At 39.2% G+C, this 18845-nt stretch overlaps 1 protein-coding gene across 1 annotated transcript in view; it reads left to right on the forward strand.

The window, feature by feature from the left end:
• The window catches only part of LOC124622014 (modular serine protease-like), a 276840-nt gene that overhangs the window by 87331 nt on the left and 170664 nt on the right, over nt 1-18845 (forward strand). The window contains exon 4 of the mRNA XM_047147565.1: nt 12722-12907. Within this exon, the coding sequence (XP_047003521.1) occupies nt 12722-12907 (186 nt within the window). The remainder of the gene's footprint in view (nt 1-12721; nt 12908-18845) is intronic.

Here is an 18845-nt window from a genome sequence, read left to right on the forward strand (position 1 = left end):
GATCATCAAGAAAATCCGCCGGAAGTGCGAGGTTTTCTCCGTATACCATCTCAGCAACTGATGCTTTAAGGTCTTCTTTGAAAACCATCCTCTAACCTAAAAGGACCCAGGGGAGTGCCTCAGTCCAAGAGGAAGAATGACACGTGAGAGCGACCTTCAGGGTACGGTGCCATCGTTCTATTGGCTGTTAGATTGCGGGTGATAGGCTGTAGTTCTGAATTTGTTGATACCACACAGTTGACAGAGGCGATTAAACAGATTAGATTCAAACTGTCTCCCCTGGTCTGTGGTAAGTAAAGTAGGGCAACCAAAACGAGAAAGCCAATGGTGGACAGAAGCGTTAGCTACAGTGTCGGCTGTAATGTCCGCGATGGGGATAGTCTCAGCCCAACGTGTAGTATGATCTATCATGGTCAGTAAGTAATGGAAGTTGTTAGATATTGGTAACGGACCGACGATGTCCAAATGGACATGACAGAATCTACCTGAGGGCACAGTAAATTTGCCTAATGGGGGCTTAGTATGTTTGTGTATTTTGGCTCTCTGGCAAGGTATGCATGCTCTCGCCCACTGATTACAATCTCTTTTTACATTAGGCCAAACGTATCTCTCTGTAATGAGGTGCGTAGTCGCGTGAATACTTGGGTGAGGAAGATTGTGGATTGTGTCGAAAATGTCTTTCCTAAGAGCTTTAGGGACTATAGGACAAGGATGACCTGTTTTAATGTCATAATACAAAGAGCAATCATCATTAGGGAAGGGGAGCAATTTGTAAGGAAGTATCAGAGTCAGAGACAAGGTGCTGAATTTCTTGGTCGGAAAGCTGGAGCTTGTGTAAATGGTGAGGATCAATAGCTGTCTTCAGGGAGGACAGGCATGAAAGGTAGTCTGCTGCAACATTGTCATTACCCCTGATATATTGAAAGTCTGAAACATATTGTATTACCAAATCCATATGGCGAAACCTTCTGGGTAGTACATCTAATGCTGGTTTGTGGAGAGCCTCGACGAGGGGCTTGTGATCTGTGTAAACTGCCACAAGTCGGGCTTCAATATCTGTACGAAAGTGCTTTACAGCATAAATGGCATAAAGTTCATGATCAAATGTGGACCACTTTCTTTGCGTTTCGGTGAGCTTTTTTGGAAAGAAGCGCAGGGGTGTAGTACCTGTTGGTAGGGTCTGTTGCAAAACTGTGCGAATGACATTATCGCTAGCGTCTGTGGTTATTGTCAGGGAGGCGTCAGGGTGAGGGTGAGACAGGGTAATAGCGTTCACCAAGGCATACTTATGCAAGTCCATGGCTCACTGCATGGTCTGATCCCATTCTATGTGTCTGTCACCTCTGGTATTCTTTCCCTATAAGGCCTCAGTGAGAGGGGCATGAAGAGATCCCGCATGTGGAATGTGGAGTCTAAAAAAATTTACCATACCGTGGTATCTATGTAACTCTTTATAGGTTTGAGGGAGGGGAAGGTCAAGTATTTGTTGTACTCTATCTGAGGTGGGGTGCATACCCTCATTATTGACCAAATGTCCCAGGAAAATAACCTTTGGCTTCTCCAGTTGGGATTTGTCATGATTAATCTAAACTCCATGTCGTTCCAATCTATCAAAAACCTCTTGGAGATGTTGTTTGTGTTCCTCAGCAGTTGCGGAGAAAATAATAATGTCGTCTAGGTAGGCATAGCAAAAATTAAGGCCATGTAGAATGCTGTCAATGAATCTTTGCCAGGTCTGGGCGGCATTCTTCAATCCATAAGGCATATACAAATATTCGTATAGTCCAAATGGGGTGATGATAGCGGTTTTGGGGATATATTCTGGGTGCATCAGAATCTGATGGTATGCCTTTTTGCAGTCTAACACAGAGAAAAAATTGGCACTGAACATAGATTGTGAAAAATCATGGAGGTGTGGGACAGGGTAGTTATCAAGTATTGTTCTGGCGTTTAAATGCCTATAGTCTCCACAGAGCCAAAAGGAATTGTCCTTTTTGGGAACGACATGTATTGGGGAAGACCACGCACTGTCCACGGGGTGGACTATAGCCAAGCGTAAAAGTTCTTTAATACATTCTTTGGCAGTTGTGTTAAGCCTGTGACAGAGGCCCATAGTAATGGCCTTGGTTTTGTGAATAGGTGTGGCTGAAATACATGGAGGGACGCAGGAAGGAGCCACGTTATCATCGGTGCGCGGTAAGTATGAAAGGGAACTAACCTGAAATACGTTATCATTGAATGGTAGTTCAGTGAAAGCTGCATTTTTGTCCACGGAGCTGCGCTGTGCGACAGCCAGCGGGGTTCCATTGACTATGGTGTTACTGCACAAAGGAATCATTGCTCACGCATTCCCGGCGTTGCCTGTAACAGCTGTCAGCTGTCGCCTCTGTGTTTTGATGAAAGGCGGACGGTGAAGGGGACGGGTGGGTGGGTGGGTGGGTGGGGGGGTTGCTGGCTGGGTTGCCGTCTGCCGTCTCTGCTGTCCAGGTCGTGACAGGTGCTGCTGTGGCTATGTATAAACAGCGGTACGGTATGCAGGTCCCGTGTAGTTTTGTGTGTGTTATTACTTTTAATCTTGATCTCCTCTCTAAACCCGCGCAATTCATCAGACAGGACATCACAACGTTGAAGTAGCTTTGCATTGTCCTCGGACAGTTGGTCGATTTCAAGGCATTGTGTAACTAAGTTCACTACAGCAGCTTTGATCTCCTCAGATAGAATAGAAACTCTCTCTTTGTCTTGTTGACAGGACGTATTCGAGCTGCATTCTGTTGGTGTGGATGGGGAAAATCTCGCCGAAATTTTTTTTTTTAAAATCCACTGAGCAGAGGGCAGGTGTAATTAAGTCCAAAGAAAAGTTATGAGCAGTAAAGAAGTCCAATCCTAATACTGGCTCGTCGATTTCTACTACTGAAAATATCCATTCATAATTATGTGTATCATCGAAGTAAATGCGAAGTTGCGTTACACCATAAACCTTTAATGACGAATTGTTGGCTGCTCCAATTTGGTGAGGCGAATGTGTGATTGTAGAAGTGACCATTGAACATGGAATGATGTTCACATCGGCACCAGTGTCCACTAAAAGCCATCTCTGAGAAGCTATATCCTGGATATACAATATCTGAGAGAATAATTCAGAAGTACTAGCCTGTGATCTGTTAGGCGACTTGACGTCACAGTGTGGACCGGTGCACCTATAGCGGCCCGCCATGCATGTTTGGGTTCATTGCACAGGGTGAGCAGCAGTCCCTGGCTGTATTACCGTAAATGGAGTGATACCAGCACAGAGGATAAACTTGCTGGTCCTGTGTTGTTACCGGGTGAAGGACGTCACTTGTAGCTGTGGTATGGGATGGTGAAGGACGGTGTGGAACCTGGTGCTCAGCCAGTGTACTCTGTCTGTTGTTTTGGAAAGATCGGCCTCTGCCACAGGGGGAGGTGTAATATCGAGGGGGGCACACGTAGAAAACTTTCTTCTGTTGATTATCTTATATGCGGCGTCGGCCAGCAATAATTTCGCTTGGAGAGGTTCCTGATCGTGTGATAGAAGCTGCAGTTGGATAGCTTGCGGCAGCTTTGCAACCCAGAAAGAAAGTAAAGCTTCATCTGGCATAGTTTTGCTATCAAAGACTACTCTGATACGCCGCCACAGTTGTGAAGGAGTCGAGTCTTTGAAATGTACATCTTGCAGTATGTATCAGTGCGTAACAATTTGCGGGGGCCGCCGACAGCACTAAGCCCTGTACCCACTCAGCATGGTCCTCTAGGGCATTAATAAGTGCAATAAATTTGGCACTGTCTGAATCAATGTTTAGGGTGGTGAATGTAGTCTCTGCCAAAATAAACCATGTATGCAGATTGTCCATCGTGAACCTTGATAATTTAGGAATTTTCTCACTCTTGTGTTGTGGGTGTAACAGATTTGATAGCACAGTGGACGGGAGTGGTGGAGTGTTTATGAAGCTGTCACTCATGGCGTTTACAGCGGCTGGTTTAAACACGGCTGGTGCGGGAGGCGTGGCAGGTGCAGCCGGGCTGCGGAAACAATCGGGGCGCGGGACGACTGTCCAACCAGTAATTGTTGTCACTGAAATTTGTACCCATCTGTTTTTGTAGTGAGTCTTGTAGTGGGTGGGGAGAGAATGTGTCCCAAACCGATTTATCAGCAATATATGGGGAGCTTCAAGTGATTTGTGGGCTCGAAAAGTCTGTGAAGTTCATAGTGTTGGGGCACTGTTGCACACTACACGTCACAGGAGGTCGTACATATGACGCACTGTGTGTCACAAATTTAGGCACAGCACTCATGATTGGTTTGTTATAGACGAACGTAGAAAAAGATTTCATAGCAGGTGACATCACTGACGATGTTGAAAGAGTCCACAACGGCATTGTTGATGACGGAGAAAACTCCACGGCGTTGTACTTATCTTCCAATTTTATCCCAGTTGTTGGTGGCGTTGTGCGTAGGAAACTGTGGAAAGGCAGTGTAGAGGCACCATTAGTATCATGTTGTAGTCTGAAAGGAGCGGAAGGTGAGCGATATGGAGATGTCGAAGTAAACGGCCACATTGTCGAATTGGACGTATGTTGCGCGTCGGAGGTCACCAGTATGGCATGTGTTATAAGTATAACACAGAAAAGACCATTTACTTTCACTATGTAATATTTTTATTGGCACAAGATAAATCAAAACACAAAGAAATAGTTTTCGACAATCACGGTAACCGTCATGATGAATGTCTCACACCAACTAGTCAATAACCAAAGTAAGTGAAACAAAGTACAAAAAAGCAAAGATATTATAGTTTTCTGGCAGTTCTGCCACAAGATCAAGTAAGTCCAAGAACTGGTACCTGTATTACATTTGAAAAGCAGATGAACTGTTTGCAAGAACACCGCACCCAGTTGAAATACTATCAACCCATGTATTTTCCATTAAAACAGTAATGACCCATCATGAAACTAAGGTAATGATTAGACATAGGGTATTTAAATACTCAGTAAAATAATACATGCTTTATATCATTAATTTCACAAAGATCATCAAATTTGAATTTGTAAAGATGATCGACATAAATTAACTAGAAGGTCCGTAATAAAGCAAAAGGCAGACAGTGGATTGGGACTGGAGGAAACAATTGCTTTCACATACTTTTAGTTCACAAGTGTTGCTATAATGTACATATTATAACATTACAAACTACCAGTGCCACAGCAGAAATTATAATTTATAGTTTATAGTTTTGTGTTTAGCTTCTTTAAAGTTATATGAACAAAGTGCTTCACTGGTTTTATGAAATTGATAGTTGTAAGTTAATAAAGTAAAAATAATACTCATCTTTCATCTAAATTGTCATGCCAACAATGGGGGTTGCAGTCTCTTCACTGCAGTTTCTATCTATTTGGGTTTTTAGTATGTTGTACATAGTGATGATATTCTAAACAAATTCTTGCACACACATATTTTAAAAGATATAGTTCCCCCTGTTTTTGGCTGGTTGCAGTACCAACATAGCAAGGCCATAGAGGGTAGTGTTACATGGCTTGAGTCATCCAGACTTGTGCCTATACTTATACACATATATTCTATAGACTAACGCCTTGTCGATGCAACCACTCTCTTCTGTCATTGGCTATTCACTTCAGTTTTATGTAGTTATCATATCTGATCCTCTTCTAGGTGTCTTCCAAATACTTCATCCTAGGCTGTCCTCTTCCTTTCTTTCCCAGCACTTCCCCTTCAAAAATGTTAATGATGAATATGTTGTGTCTTAGGAAAAGTTTGGCAATTTTTTTTTTCCATTTCCTTTAATAATTTCCTCTCTTCATTGACTTCCTTTAAGACTTCCAGGTTGATTTTTCTATCCATCCAGAACAAATCTAGCCATTTTCCACCATATCCACATTTAAGTAACTTAAAGTTTATGTCTGTCTTATCCAACTTTCATGTCCATAGAGCAGTGTAGTCCATGCAAATGATTTCACAAAGGATTTTCTGACCTCTATATTCATATGTTTGCTGATTACAATGTTTTTCTTATACATAAATGCCTGTATTGCTGATCCAACCCTTCTCTTCACTTTCATTAAGCATCTATTGTCCTCTATGATTATACTGCCGAGGTAACAAAATTTTCACCCGATCAGTTTTAATTTTTGTTTTTTTCCTTCAGAGTCTGCAATGGTTATGTCATCAGCAAATCTGAATCAATGGCCATCATCATTGGCTGTTATTCCCTTTGTCTTTTTCTGCATGACCCGAAAAACATCCTCAATAAAGACATTAAGAACTAAACCTCCCCATGAACCATAGACCTTGCCGTTGGTGGGGAGGCTTGTGTGCCTCAGCAATACAGATAGCCATACTGTAGGTGCAACCACAACGGAGGGGTATTTGTGGAGAGGCCAGACAAATGTGTGGTTCCTGAAGAGGGGCAGCAGCCTTTTCAGTAGTTGCAGGGGCAACAGTCTGGATGATTGACTGATCTGGCCTTGTAACACTAACCAAAATGGCCTCTCTGTGCTGGTACTGCAAACAGCTGAAAGCAAGGGAAAACTATGGCCATAATTTCCAGGGGCAGATGTGGACGCTGACCACAATCTATTGGTTATGAACTGTAGATTAAAACTGAAGAAACTGGAAAAAGGTGGGAATTTAAGGAGGTGGGACCTGGATAAACTGACTAAACCAGAGGTTGTACAGAGTTTCAGGGAGAGCATAAGGGAAAAATTGACAAGAATGGGGGAAAGAAATACAGTAGAAGAAGAATGGGTAGCTTTGAGGGATGAAGTAGTGAAGGCAGCAGAGGATCAAGTAGGAAAGAAGATGAGGGCAAGTAGAAATCCTTGGGTGACAGAAGAAATATTGAATTTAATTAATGAAAGGAGAAAATATAAAAATGCAGTAAATGAAGCAGGCAAAAAGGAATACAAACGTCTCAAAAATGAGATCGACAGGAAGTGCAAAATGGCTAAGCAGGGATGGCTAGAGGACAAATGTAAGGATGTAGAGGCTTATCTCCCTAGGGGTAAGATAGATACTGCCTACAGGAAAATTAAAGATACCTTTGGAGAAAAGAGAACCACTTGTATGAATATCAAGAGCTCAGATGGAAACCCAGTTCTAAGCAAAGAAGTGAAAGCAGAAAGGTGGAAGGAGTATATAGAGGGTCTATACAAGGGAGATCTACTTGAGGGCAATGTTATAGAAATGGAAGAGTGAAGATGAAATGGGAGATATGATACTGCATGAAGAGTTTGATAGAGCACTGAAGGACCTGAGTTGAAACAAGGCCCCGGGAGTAGACAACATTCCATTAGAACTACTGACAGCCTTGGGAAAGCCAGTCCTGACAAAACTCTACCATCTGGTGAGCAAAATGTATGAGACAGGCGAAATACTCTCAGACTTCAAGAAGAATATAATAATTCCAATCCCAAAGAAAGCAGGCATTGACAGATGAGAAAATTAGTGAACTATCAGTTTAATAAGTCACAGCTGCAAAATACTAACGCGAATTCTTTACAAACAAATGGAAAAACTGGTAGAAGTGGACCTTGGGGAAGATCAGTTTGGATTCTGTAGAAATATGGGAACACATGAGGCAATAGTGACCCTAAGACTTATTTTAGGAGCTAGATTAAGGAAAGACAAACCTACATTTCTAGCATTTGTAGACTTAGAAAAAGCTTTTGACAATGTTGACTGGAATACTCTTTCAAATTCTGAAGGTGGCAGGGGTAAAATATAGGGAGTGAAAGGCTATTTACAATTTGTACAGAAACCAGATGGAAGTTATAAGAGTCAAGGGACATGAAAGGGAAGCAGTGGTTGGGAAGGGAGTGAGACAGGGTTGTAGCCTGTCCCCGATGTTCAATCTTTATACTGAGCAAGCAGTAAAGGATACAAAATTCAGAGTAGGTATTAAAATCCATGGAGAAGAAATCAAAACTTTAAGGTTCACTGATGACATTGTAATTATGTCAGAGACAGCAAAGGACTTGGAAGAGCAGTTGAACAGAATGGACAGTGTCTTGAAAGGAGGATATAAGATGAACATCAACAAAAACAAAATGAGGATAATGGAATGTAGTCGAATTACGTCGGGTGATGCTGAGGGAATTAGATTAGGAAATGAGACACTTAAAGTAGTAAAGGAGTTTTGCTATTTGGGGAGCAAAATAACTGATGATGGTCGTAGTAGAGAGGATATAAAATGTAGACTGGCAATGGCAAGGAAATCGTTTCTGAAGAAGAGAAATTTGTTAACATCGAGTATAAATTTAAGTGTCAGGAAGTCGTTTCTGAAAGTATATGTATGGAGTGTAGCCATGTATTGAAGTGAAACATGGACAATAACTAGTTTGGACAAGAAGCTTTTGAAATGCGGTGCTACAGAAGAATGCTGAAGATTAGATGGGTAGATCACGTAACTAATGAGGAGGTACTGAATAGGATTGGGGAGAAGAGGAGTTTGTGGCACAACTTGACTAGAAGAAGGGATCGGTTGGCAGGACATGTTCTGAGGCATCAAGGGATCACAAATTTAGTATTGTAGGGCAGCATGGAGGGTAAAAATCATAGAGGGAGACCAAGAGATGAATACACTAAGCAGATTCAGAGGGCTGTAGGCTACAGTAGGTACTGGGAGATGAAGAAGCTTGCACAGGATAGAGTAGCGTGGAGAGCTGCACTGAACCAGTCTCAGGACTGAAGACCACAACAACAAGAACTAAACATTGTACAGATGTAATACATATTGCATTTTGAAGAGAAACTCTGAAAGTTTTTTTACAAATATTCGATATGCGAACCATGAGTGACTCAGCATACGTCAATACGATAATTGAATTCTTGCCATACCCATCCCAGCATGGCATCGTTGACTGTGGCAGTTGCTTCCTGTATTCTCTCCTGGAGCTCTGCTACATCGAGTGGTAGAGATCTTTAAGGTGTCCCCACAGAAAAAAGTCTCACGGAGTGAGATCTGGTGATCAGGAAGGCCATTTCAGCTGTCCCCTTATGTAGCACAGCCATGTTTGCGACTAATGCTGACTATTGGCAAATTACCAAACTACACTGTAGCGGTGTACATGAGGAAACAAAAAAAAAAAAAAAAACTTTCAGGGTTTCTCTTCAATATGACATATGTATGATATCTGTACAATGTATGGTTCTTGTGCAATAAATAATTGCAAGTGTTCCCAGAATTCATGTACACCCTGTACTGAGATAATAGACACCCTTGTCCAACTCCTTTTCTATTGTGGTATCTTCCTCTACCTTATCGATGTTCATTTTTGTGCTTTGGATTTGATGCAGTTGACTAATAATACTTATATCATTTCATTCATTCAAGTCCTGTTTTTTTTTCCATGTTCTAAAGAGTAGTTTCCAGTTCACATTGTCAAAAGCTTATTCTAAGTCAATGAATGTAAGATAAGGTCTTATGTTCATACCTTCCTTTTGACCAATAGCATGCGCAAGGCCAAATTACTTCTCTTGCTCCTCTGCCTTCTCTAAATCGAAATTGGTCTTCTCCAATATACTTATCTACTTTTCCTTGTATTATGCTTTTAACTGTAGTAATTAGTATTTGGGAGGCAAGTGATAACATTGATAGTGTTCTATAACTGGTGTAGTTGCTTTGGTGCCTTTCCTGTTTTAGGTACAATCATATTAAACATTTTGTGAGGTTTTCTGGCATGATTCCTCTTTTGTAGCAGTCATTTGTTTGAATAATTGGTGTTTCATTTTATTAGATAAATTTTTCAGCGACTCTGCAGGGATGTCATCAACACTGCTCTTCTTTGACACACCAAAGGGCATCATCAAATTCATGTCTCATGATTATAGGACCTTGCATTTCTCTTTCAAACTCATTGATGTCTTCAATTGGATTATTTTCATCATCGTATTTCTTGTCATTGTACAGTTCTTCTACATATTCTTTACAATGAACTCGTATCTCGTCATTGTCTGTCAGTGTGTGGAGATTGTGGGAGGTTACGATTGGCTCATGTTTGACAGCTAGCGATCAGCTGATTGCAAAATGTCAGCTGAACCAGCCACAAGGAGTGCTGGCAGTTGACTGCTCTTTGCTGATGTACAGATGTTCCACACAGTGAACTTTTTGTTGCTTCTTACTTTTTTACTTTTGATCAGTTGTTGATGGAGATTGTACGGTTAGTACTGGTTACACTTAACTGAACATTTTTTTTTTCTTTTACAGTGTTAGAAGTATGCCACACTATGTGTCATTAGAAGTAAAGTGTTGAGATCAATTGTGTATGCAGTCTTCTTCTGTATATAAACACAATATTGCTTCACTGGTCATGCACTTCAAATCAATGCCAGTGACAAGTGATATCCCTTTGTTTATTTTTTACTACTATAGATTTTGTTCTAGGTTTGCATTGAAAGGCTTTGATTTTCTTATAAAGTTGATCTTGTCTTCCTTTTTTCTGACCTTCTTCCATCTCTTTACTAGAGATTTTATTCCATTTCTCTTTCTCTTGTTGTCCTTCCTGTACTTATTCCATTCCTGAATTGGGTTTGGAATTTCTTGTGTCATTAAAGGATTTCTGGGCTCCAGTTTCCTTTTCTCCAAAAACCGTCATGTTATTCCAGTGCATCGGCTCATCACTTCCATTATATATTTTATTGGTCCTTTCTTCAAAAGCTATATTTCTTTCCATCCTCCTACTCTCATTTCTTTTCCACAGATCTCTTGTTCTTTTAAATCTAATGCGGCACTTGGCCAACACAAGTTTATAGTCACTATCAGTGTCTGGACCTGAATAGCTGTGACATGATTTTATCTGGTTCTTACACCATTGCTTCATTAGTGTATAATCTAACTGAAGTGGTCTTTTGTTTGGCACCTTCCATGTGTACTTTCTTCTAAGAGGAATTTCAAATGACATGTTTGTAGTGAATATATCATTTTGATTGCTGAAATCTACCAAATGTTTCATTTGTTTTTCCCAAGCCCAACTTCCTTCTGTCTTTTTGCCTGTATGGGATCCCACTACCACATTAAAAAATGTCCATTATTGCAACACTGTCTTTTCCTTTAGTTACAGATCTTCAGTATCATCTTACACAGTCCACACTTCTTCCAAGTCATGAGCTAGTTTTGGGAAATATGTCTGAATTATTACCAAGTACACAAGCGTACTATTTATTTTTACCATCATTAACTGGCTACTGACATAAGTATTGCAAAGATTACTTGACAATTTTCCTCCTGTTACAGTTGCCACTCCATGCTTTTCTGTGTTCTCACCACCACTATAAATTATTCTAAACTCATAACTGCAGAAATCCCTATTTCCTTCCTGTCTTTTCTCACGTAGACCTAATACACCCATCTTATTCTTCCTCATGTGGTCTTTCACTTCATCCAGTTTTCCTGCTTTTAATGGCATTCATGCAGTCCACACTCCCTTCTTCTTGATAATATCTTGAGAAGCTCTCTAAGTGTCCTGCCACATTTAGGGTTCCAAAACCCATGATCAGTAACTGATTCCTCATTAATGTCAACTTCCATTGTTGTATTTTGCATCTTTAATAGAGTGGTTCCCTTTTGCCTTCCCCATTCTATGCTACTGACTGAGATGCATCAGTTCCTCTGCATTCACGTATCCTGACCTTGATTTGCTTATCCATCCTCTGAGGAAGCTGTTGCTGTTGACATAAATGGGGGGAGGCACACTTAGACTGGTAGACAGTCAGTCCCCTATTAGTCACCTTTTATGACAGGCAGAGGTTATCATGGGTGAATTTTAACCCACAACCAACACAGGTATGTCGCTTTGCAATTACCAAAAAGACTGTTCTGCTGCCCCTCTTCAGGCATCACAGAGTTGTCTGGTCTCTATGCAGATACCCCTCCATTGTAGTTACACATACAGTGCAGCTATCTGTATAATTGAAGGATGCAACAACCTTCCCCTGGCAACCCTCCCCCCCCCCCCCCCTCCCCCTCATTGAAGTCCATGTTTCTAGTTCACTAATGAGCAAGAAAAAAGACCCAGTTACAATTTCAGTGATCAGTTGCTTACTACTGTTGAAGATAAATGGAAGCTGTCATAAAGATCTTACAACAAGGAAAAGGAATTCAGCAATCAATCGCAAATCCAACCTATATTTTTATTGCAGATCTAGATTTTGCCTATTGCATAGCTATCTTCAGTGCATTTGAATCAAGTCTTATAGATTTGTCAAGCTTTTGACAACACATGTTACCATAAGATTTTAAGGCATACCTGACCAGACAACATGTATTGTCAAAAACTTAACAAGTTTATATGACTCAATTTAAAAGCACTGAAGATAGCAATGCAATAGGTGAAATCTAGATCTGCAATAAAAATACAGGTTGGATCTGCAACTGACTGTTGAGTTCCTTTTCCTTTTTTGAAAATGTATTACAGTCACTGTGGACAACTGTTCTGTTGAAATCAAACTTTGATAAAGATCTTAATAATTTATCCAAATATGAAATGACAAGACAACTGAACGTACATGTCATAACATAAAGCACTACTATACAATTTCAGTGAAATGTGGAGATACTAAACTACATGCAAAAATTATCTTCTGTGTTTGTGATGTATTACAGATTGCTTATTTGGCATAAAGAGACTGATTATTTTTCTCTTGCATGTTGAAATTTTTCTTGCACTTAACTTTTTTTTTGTGTTGGAACAGGCCTGCAGTTACTAATTTCATTGCAAGTAATGTGCTCCAGCCTTCAGTTCCTTGTACAGAAGAAGAGTTCCAGTGTCCCACTGGAGAATGTATTAATTCTCAACTGAAATGTAATGGCAGAAATGACTGTCCAGATGGTGCTGATGAACGTCTTCCAGAATGCCGATCTAAAATTCCTAGCTGCAAGTAAGTATAGTATTTAAATATTATTCATTTACCATCACTGAGCAAATATTCTAGGCAGAAAAGCTGGTTATTTTAGTGTCCCAGCCAAGGTTCTAAACAGGGTGCTTAAAAAAAGAAATGCATCAAATTTTTACGAGATAAAACTAGGAAAAAGGTTATATGCACACTCATGTTCAAATAAACAGATAACCTTAAAAGACTAGAGATAGGATGTTGATGTTCACAGGACTTGTACATTAGTGTTTTTGTAGAAATAATTAACATTTGAACTATGTTGGCCCACAGGTCCTAAGTCAAAATTTAAATTGTGGCACAACACCACCTACTGTTAAAATTTGCTGTAGCTCCTATTGTTCCTATGAACTGAGGGTAATGGATCGGTGTGACTTGAGCAGACATACTGGATGCCTCACAGACATATGCACAAACAGTACCATCAAACCAGTGAGTCTGAAGAGGGCATATTATTGGCATGAGAAAATGTGATGCTACCATCTGGAAAACGATGCTCGTGTGCAATGAAGTGTTTCGGCAGTGCAACAGGTGTGTGCAGAATGGTTCACGGAAAGCTGTAGAACATGATGAGATGGGTCAGGTCACCACCCCCGAAGAAGACTGACACCTCATCTGAATGGTGTTGTAGGACACATCTGCATCCTCCTTTACTCTGGCACAGCAGTGGAACCATGTAACACATCGTACACTATCAGGGCTAACAGTCCATTGCTGTTTATAATGGCATGAGTTACATGCATGTTGTCCACCTCTTCACCTACCTTTGACAAATGTGCAGAAAGATGCTAGATGCCAATGATGTATGGAACGATGTCACTGGGAACCAGAATGGCATCAGATAATGTTTTCAGACAAATCCAGGTTTTGTTTGTGTGAAAATGATGGCCACGTTTTGGTCTGATACATACTGGGGGAGTTGCATCACAGTGACTGCATTCACACAAGACATGCAGCACCAGCTCAACACCGTATGGTGTGGGATGCTATTAGGTACAACCACAAACCACAGTTGATGTGTGCCCAGGGCACTGTGATCAGCTTGACCTATGTGAGTGATCACATGCTGAACTCAAATGCTGTTCATTTCTGCATGTCCTGTGAATATTTATGTCCCATCTCTAGTCATTCAAGGTGTTCTGTTTCTTTGAAAATGTGTGTGTGTGTGTGTGTGTGTGTGTGTGTGTGTGTGTGTGTGTGTGTGTGTGTGTGTGTGTGTGTGTGTGTGTATTCACTGCTTAGAAATTGTGCTGACACAAGAACAAGATCAGTGAGTATTTTCATGGGGTATGAACAATGTAAAAAGGGAAATACAGTCCCATTATTCCATGTGGCAGACTCAGTATTCTGCTACGGTCAAACCAGTGGTGTTAATTGACAGTCCTACATTGCTTATGCCAAATCATATCATCAATGACATATTTTGTCGAAAAAAAATGTCTGCATGCTTTCATCAACTGGAGATGCAGGGTCATTTCTGATTATGACAAAAAAATCACAGTAGACCTCACACAGTTGGTGGACCAGAAATGAGGAGTGAGTGTTTTGATGAGTAGATAATGATTCTGAAGCAAGTGTGTAAAGAACTGGTGGTGATAACATTATAAACCACATTCCTATGTGGTCAGTTCTGCACACGTAGTTACTGTACCCTCTCAGTGTGAGCAAGCCCTCAGGTTGCAAGACCACCTCATCATGCCATATTACAGTTCTGCCAATAGATTCGAAAGAGGAGTGCTGAAGATCTGTAGTTCACAGCTTGCATTTTAATACATGAAACAGGATTCACATGAGGTGGGATAGTAGATTACCACAGTAATCACATGTTGACAGATGCAAATCCCTGAGCAATCATAAGCAATGCAAAAGTTTTGTTTTAGCATTGGTGGATAGGATACTTCTTATTAACACCCTGTATATAGCACTAAACAATCTCTCTGATTTTGTAAAGTGCAAAACATTCTTAATTCTGAGAATGATCTGAGGACAGATTAGAGTATTATTAATCATGAAATGAATCAATTTTGCAGTGCTACTGATACTGAATTCCCAGATGGTAGTAGCAGCAGACAGATGATGTTGAATTAAAATCATTGGCTACTAAATTCAAAGAATTCTTCCTAACAATAGCTGAAACCACAGGGACAAAAAGTTGTTTGTCAACAGCAGAACCAATAAACTTAATTATACAAGTAGTTTACCATCAGACATCAGTTTTGCCAACTCATTTGTTAGAGAGATGACAAAGATCATTAGGTCACTAAAAAAGTAGAAATAATTTTGGCTGTGATAGTATCACAGCTTAAGTACTAAAATCATGTGCTAACTCAGTAGCACCAACCGTGAAATAATAATAATAATAATAATAATAATAATATTAGCTTTATTCAACATCGAATGGTACACTGCACATGCACAAAGAAACAGTAATGACTAAAGTTATTTGTTCAATACACGAGACACATTCTTCTGAATACATCATTAATTTACAACAAAATCACAATAAGGTGTTTACTTATTTCTATTCACATAATTTCTCAAAGCATTTGTTGTTCTTCATATAAGTATGGTACTCTTCTAATCTGTAGAAAGGGTGTTTTACTAAAAATTTCTTAAGCTGATGTTTCAGTTTAATTGTAGGAAGAGCCATGACTGCTCTAGGCAGTGCATTAGCTAATTTTATACCTGCATACTGAGGCCCCTTTTCGTAAAGTGCTGATCTGTGGCTGCCAATGTAAAATCTTTCTTTATTTCTAGTATTGTACTGGTGGAAATCTGAATAAGTGTTTGGGTGCAGTCTTTTCACAAGCAATATGGCTTTTAGAATGTATGTGTTTGTAACAGTTAACACCTCTGTTTTTGGAAACAAGTTGTGACAAGATTCCCTATATTTTGCTCCACAAATTATTCTCACACCCCTTTTTTGAAGAATGAGTATCTTATCTAGATTAGCTTTGGTTGTTGCCCCCCAAATTTCAATATCGTAGTTCGTGAGAGGAGAAAAGAGCATGGTATGCAGTCTTTAGAACTATGGTGTCTCTACAGAACTTGCTAATAGTACTGATTGCAAATATATTTTTTGACAACTTAGTTGCTAGAGAGTCAATATGTGTGTCCCATTTCAGGTTGCTTTGGATTGTTACGCCAAGGAATTTTACACTAGACTCTTTCTTTACCAATTCGTTGCCCATGTATAATTTAATTTCATTATTCAAACTACTTTTGTTAAACTCCATCAAACATGTTTTACTGGTGCTTACATTTAAGTGGCTTTCATTAAAAATCTGAACAATTTATTTTGTCACATTATTACACTCGGCCTCTAGTTCATTACATGATTCCTTTTTACATACAATGGACGTGTCATCGGCATACAGAATAATTTTGGAATTTATAGTACAGTATTTAATATCATTTACATAGATCAAAAATTACCTATATAATCGATCAATGCACCAAGGAATATTTCCTAAAAGACTGAAATATGCAGCACACAGCAGTAACACAAATATATGTAAGAGGAGTTAAGCAACTGAACTCTAATTATAAGCCAATTTCGCTCATTCTTGTTAGCTTACCACAGGATACTGAACCATATTTCTGAAAATAACCTTGAAATGGCAGATACGTTTGGTTATGTAAAGGCTTTTGTATAGTTTCACAAATTCAGTTCTAGTAGAGTTAAAGAACAAAATCTACCCTGTTGGAATTTTCTGTTATCTTTACAAGCACTTTAAATGTGTAGATCACAAAACTGTACTACGGGAACTAAAATGGTATGGAATTAAAGGTCTTCGCCTTGCACAAATGGAATCTTATTTTAACAGTAGAAAACAGAAGATCATTAAAAAATGACCCCTATGACAGGAATGAGACTGAATTCAAAGTGAGGAAACATTAAATTTGTGTACCACAAGGTTTGAAGCTTGACCCACCCCTGATCTTAGTCAATGTCAATGATTTATTGGAGACAGTGTAGGATTCTTCAAAAACTGTGTTTGCTAATGACACAAGTGTATTGATAAAAAGTTGTTAGTGAATAATGAGAGTAAGGCAATAATGCAACAAAGGGGAACCTGCCATTGGTCACTTTCTGATGCAATCAAAACCTGGCATGGTGACAGAAGGATGAAAATAGAGGGGCACCTCTTTTGGCGTAGGTGCAAGCACACAATAGTTTGTGAGAAAATTATGGTAAAAGTTTCAATGTGACTTCATCAGGCTACTCGTGTGGCATAAAACAAAGTATGTTGGTAGTGCAGTGGCTAAGTGCACAGGTTTGGAATTTTGTGCCCTGTGTTCAGATTCAATCTTACATTCTGTTTTTCTTCAGTTTTTACAGAAGTATGCAACACTAGTACTTTTTATGATATCATTAAATAAAATGGAGTTAATGGCAAAAGAAATAAAAACTTCAGATCTTATTAAAAACATATTTTATCATCACTGTTGACATGGACTGACACTTTCCAGAAAGACCAACAATTTTCATTTGTCTCCAGAAGTTAATGGCAAAAGAAATAAAAACTTCAGATCTTATTAAAAACATATTTTATCATCACTGTTGACATGGACTGACACTTTCCAGAAAGACCAACAATTTTCATTTGTCTCCAGAAGTTAGTGATAAATTTGGTCCTCAAGTCCATCACGATGAAAACCAATCAATGGAATTACACTGCAATGTGCACACAACAGCCACAAAATCTGGAAAGCTTACAAACGAAACCCATCACCAGTTAGTGGACAAAGTAAAGCAACTTTAAGTAAAAATACAGCCATTTCCGTACATTATTGACTTGTGGGTTGGGCAAAACAATCCCTCCTTATATGATAGGCTGTTTGTCAATGAAATCAAGATACTGAAGTATTCATTGAAAGTAGCTTCTCCTTAGTGTATGCCATTATATTAGCCGTGTGACATATACTTCTACTGAGAGTTAAAGAATTACGTTAGCTGATTGCAGAAGTGCCCTACTCTCATCACACAGCAAGGAGAAATCACAAGTAGAAGTGATGCAATTAAAATACAAATCTTGATCCATAATCAATACCGGGCTCCAGCTGCTTTTGAGAAAATGCGTAGATACGGGTAGTTTGCTACAAAATCATCACAAAGTAGTGAAGTTGTTTTCAAATGATATTCTCACAAAAAAAGGGACACTGATATTTGTGCCTTCACACATTGCTTGTGATATGCTGAATTTTTATGCTTTGAATGTTTCTACAAATGTACTGATTCTCTTGAAGTATGAAAGTAAAAGTAAAAGTAAAAACTTACATACTAAAATTTTTATGTTTTTCATTTTCAGTTACTGTTAATTATATTGTATTGTATGTGATTTGTGATGATACACTCTGTTTTGAATAAGATTTGAAATACTTATTTCTTTTGTTGGTAATTCCATTATATTTCACAATGTCACAAGAGATAATAATGTGATGTACATCTGCAACAACAAAAGAAAAATGAAACACGAGATTGGATTCGAACATGTGGTGCAAAATTTCTAAACTGTGCTCTTAACCACTGTGCTACAAACTGACTTGGTTTTACAATGCAGAAGTGGACTGATGATGTTGCATCAAAAGTTTGACTGTCATTTTCACAAAAGCTATTGAGTGTTGGCACCTGCACCTTTATCAGCCTTATTTCACCATGCCAAGAATCAGAGTGTGATCTATGGGTATTCCCCCTTGTAACATAGATACTACATAGGAATCAAATGGAATTTTTGTTTATTCAAGATAATTTATGAGTATTTTTGCAATATATTTTAGTTTCTCAAGGGTAGGAAATACCAACTTTTTTATGCCTGGATCATCTACTTTACTGTTGTTCAAAGTCCTTCCATTATCTGCAGGAAGTCTCCATATTCATTTTTAATCTTTGCATTAATACATGGGTCTCAGGTTATCATAAAGC

The sequence above is a fragment of the Schistocerca americana genome, chromosome 7 (genome assembly GCF_021461395.2).
Source record: "Schistocerca americana isolate TAMUIC-IGC-003095 chromosome 7, iqSchAmer2.1, whole genome shotgun sequence".
Taxonomy (NCBI): Eukaryota; Metazoa; Arthropoda; class Insecta; order Orthoptera; family Acrididae; genus Schistocerca; species Schistocerca americana.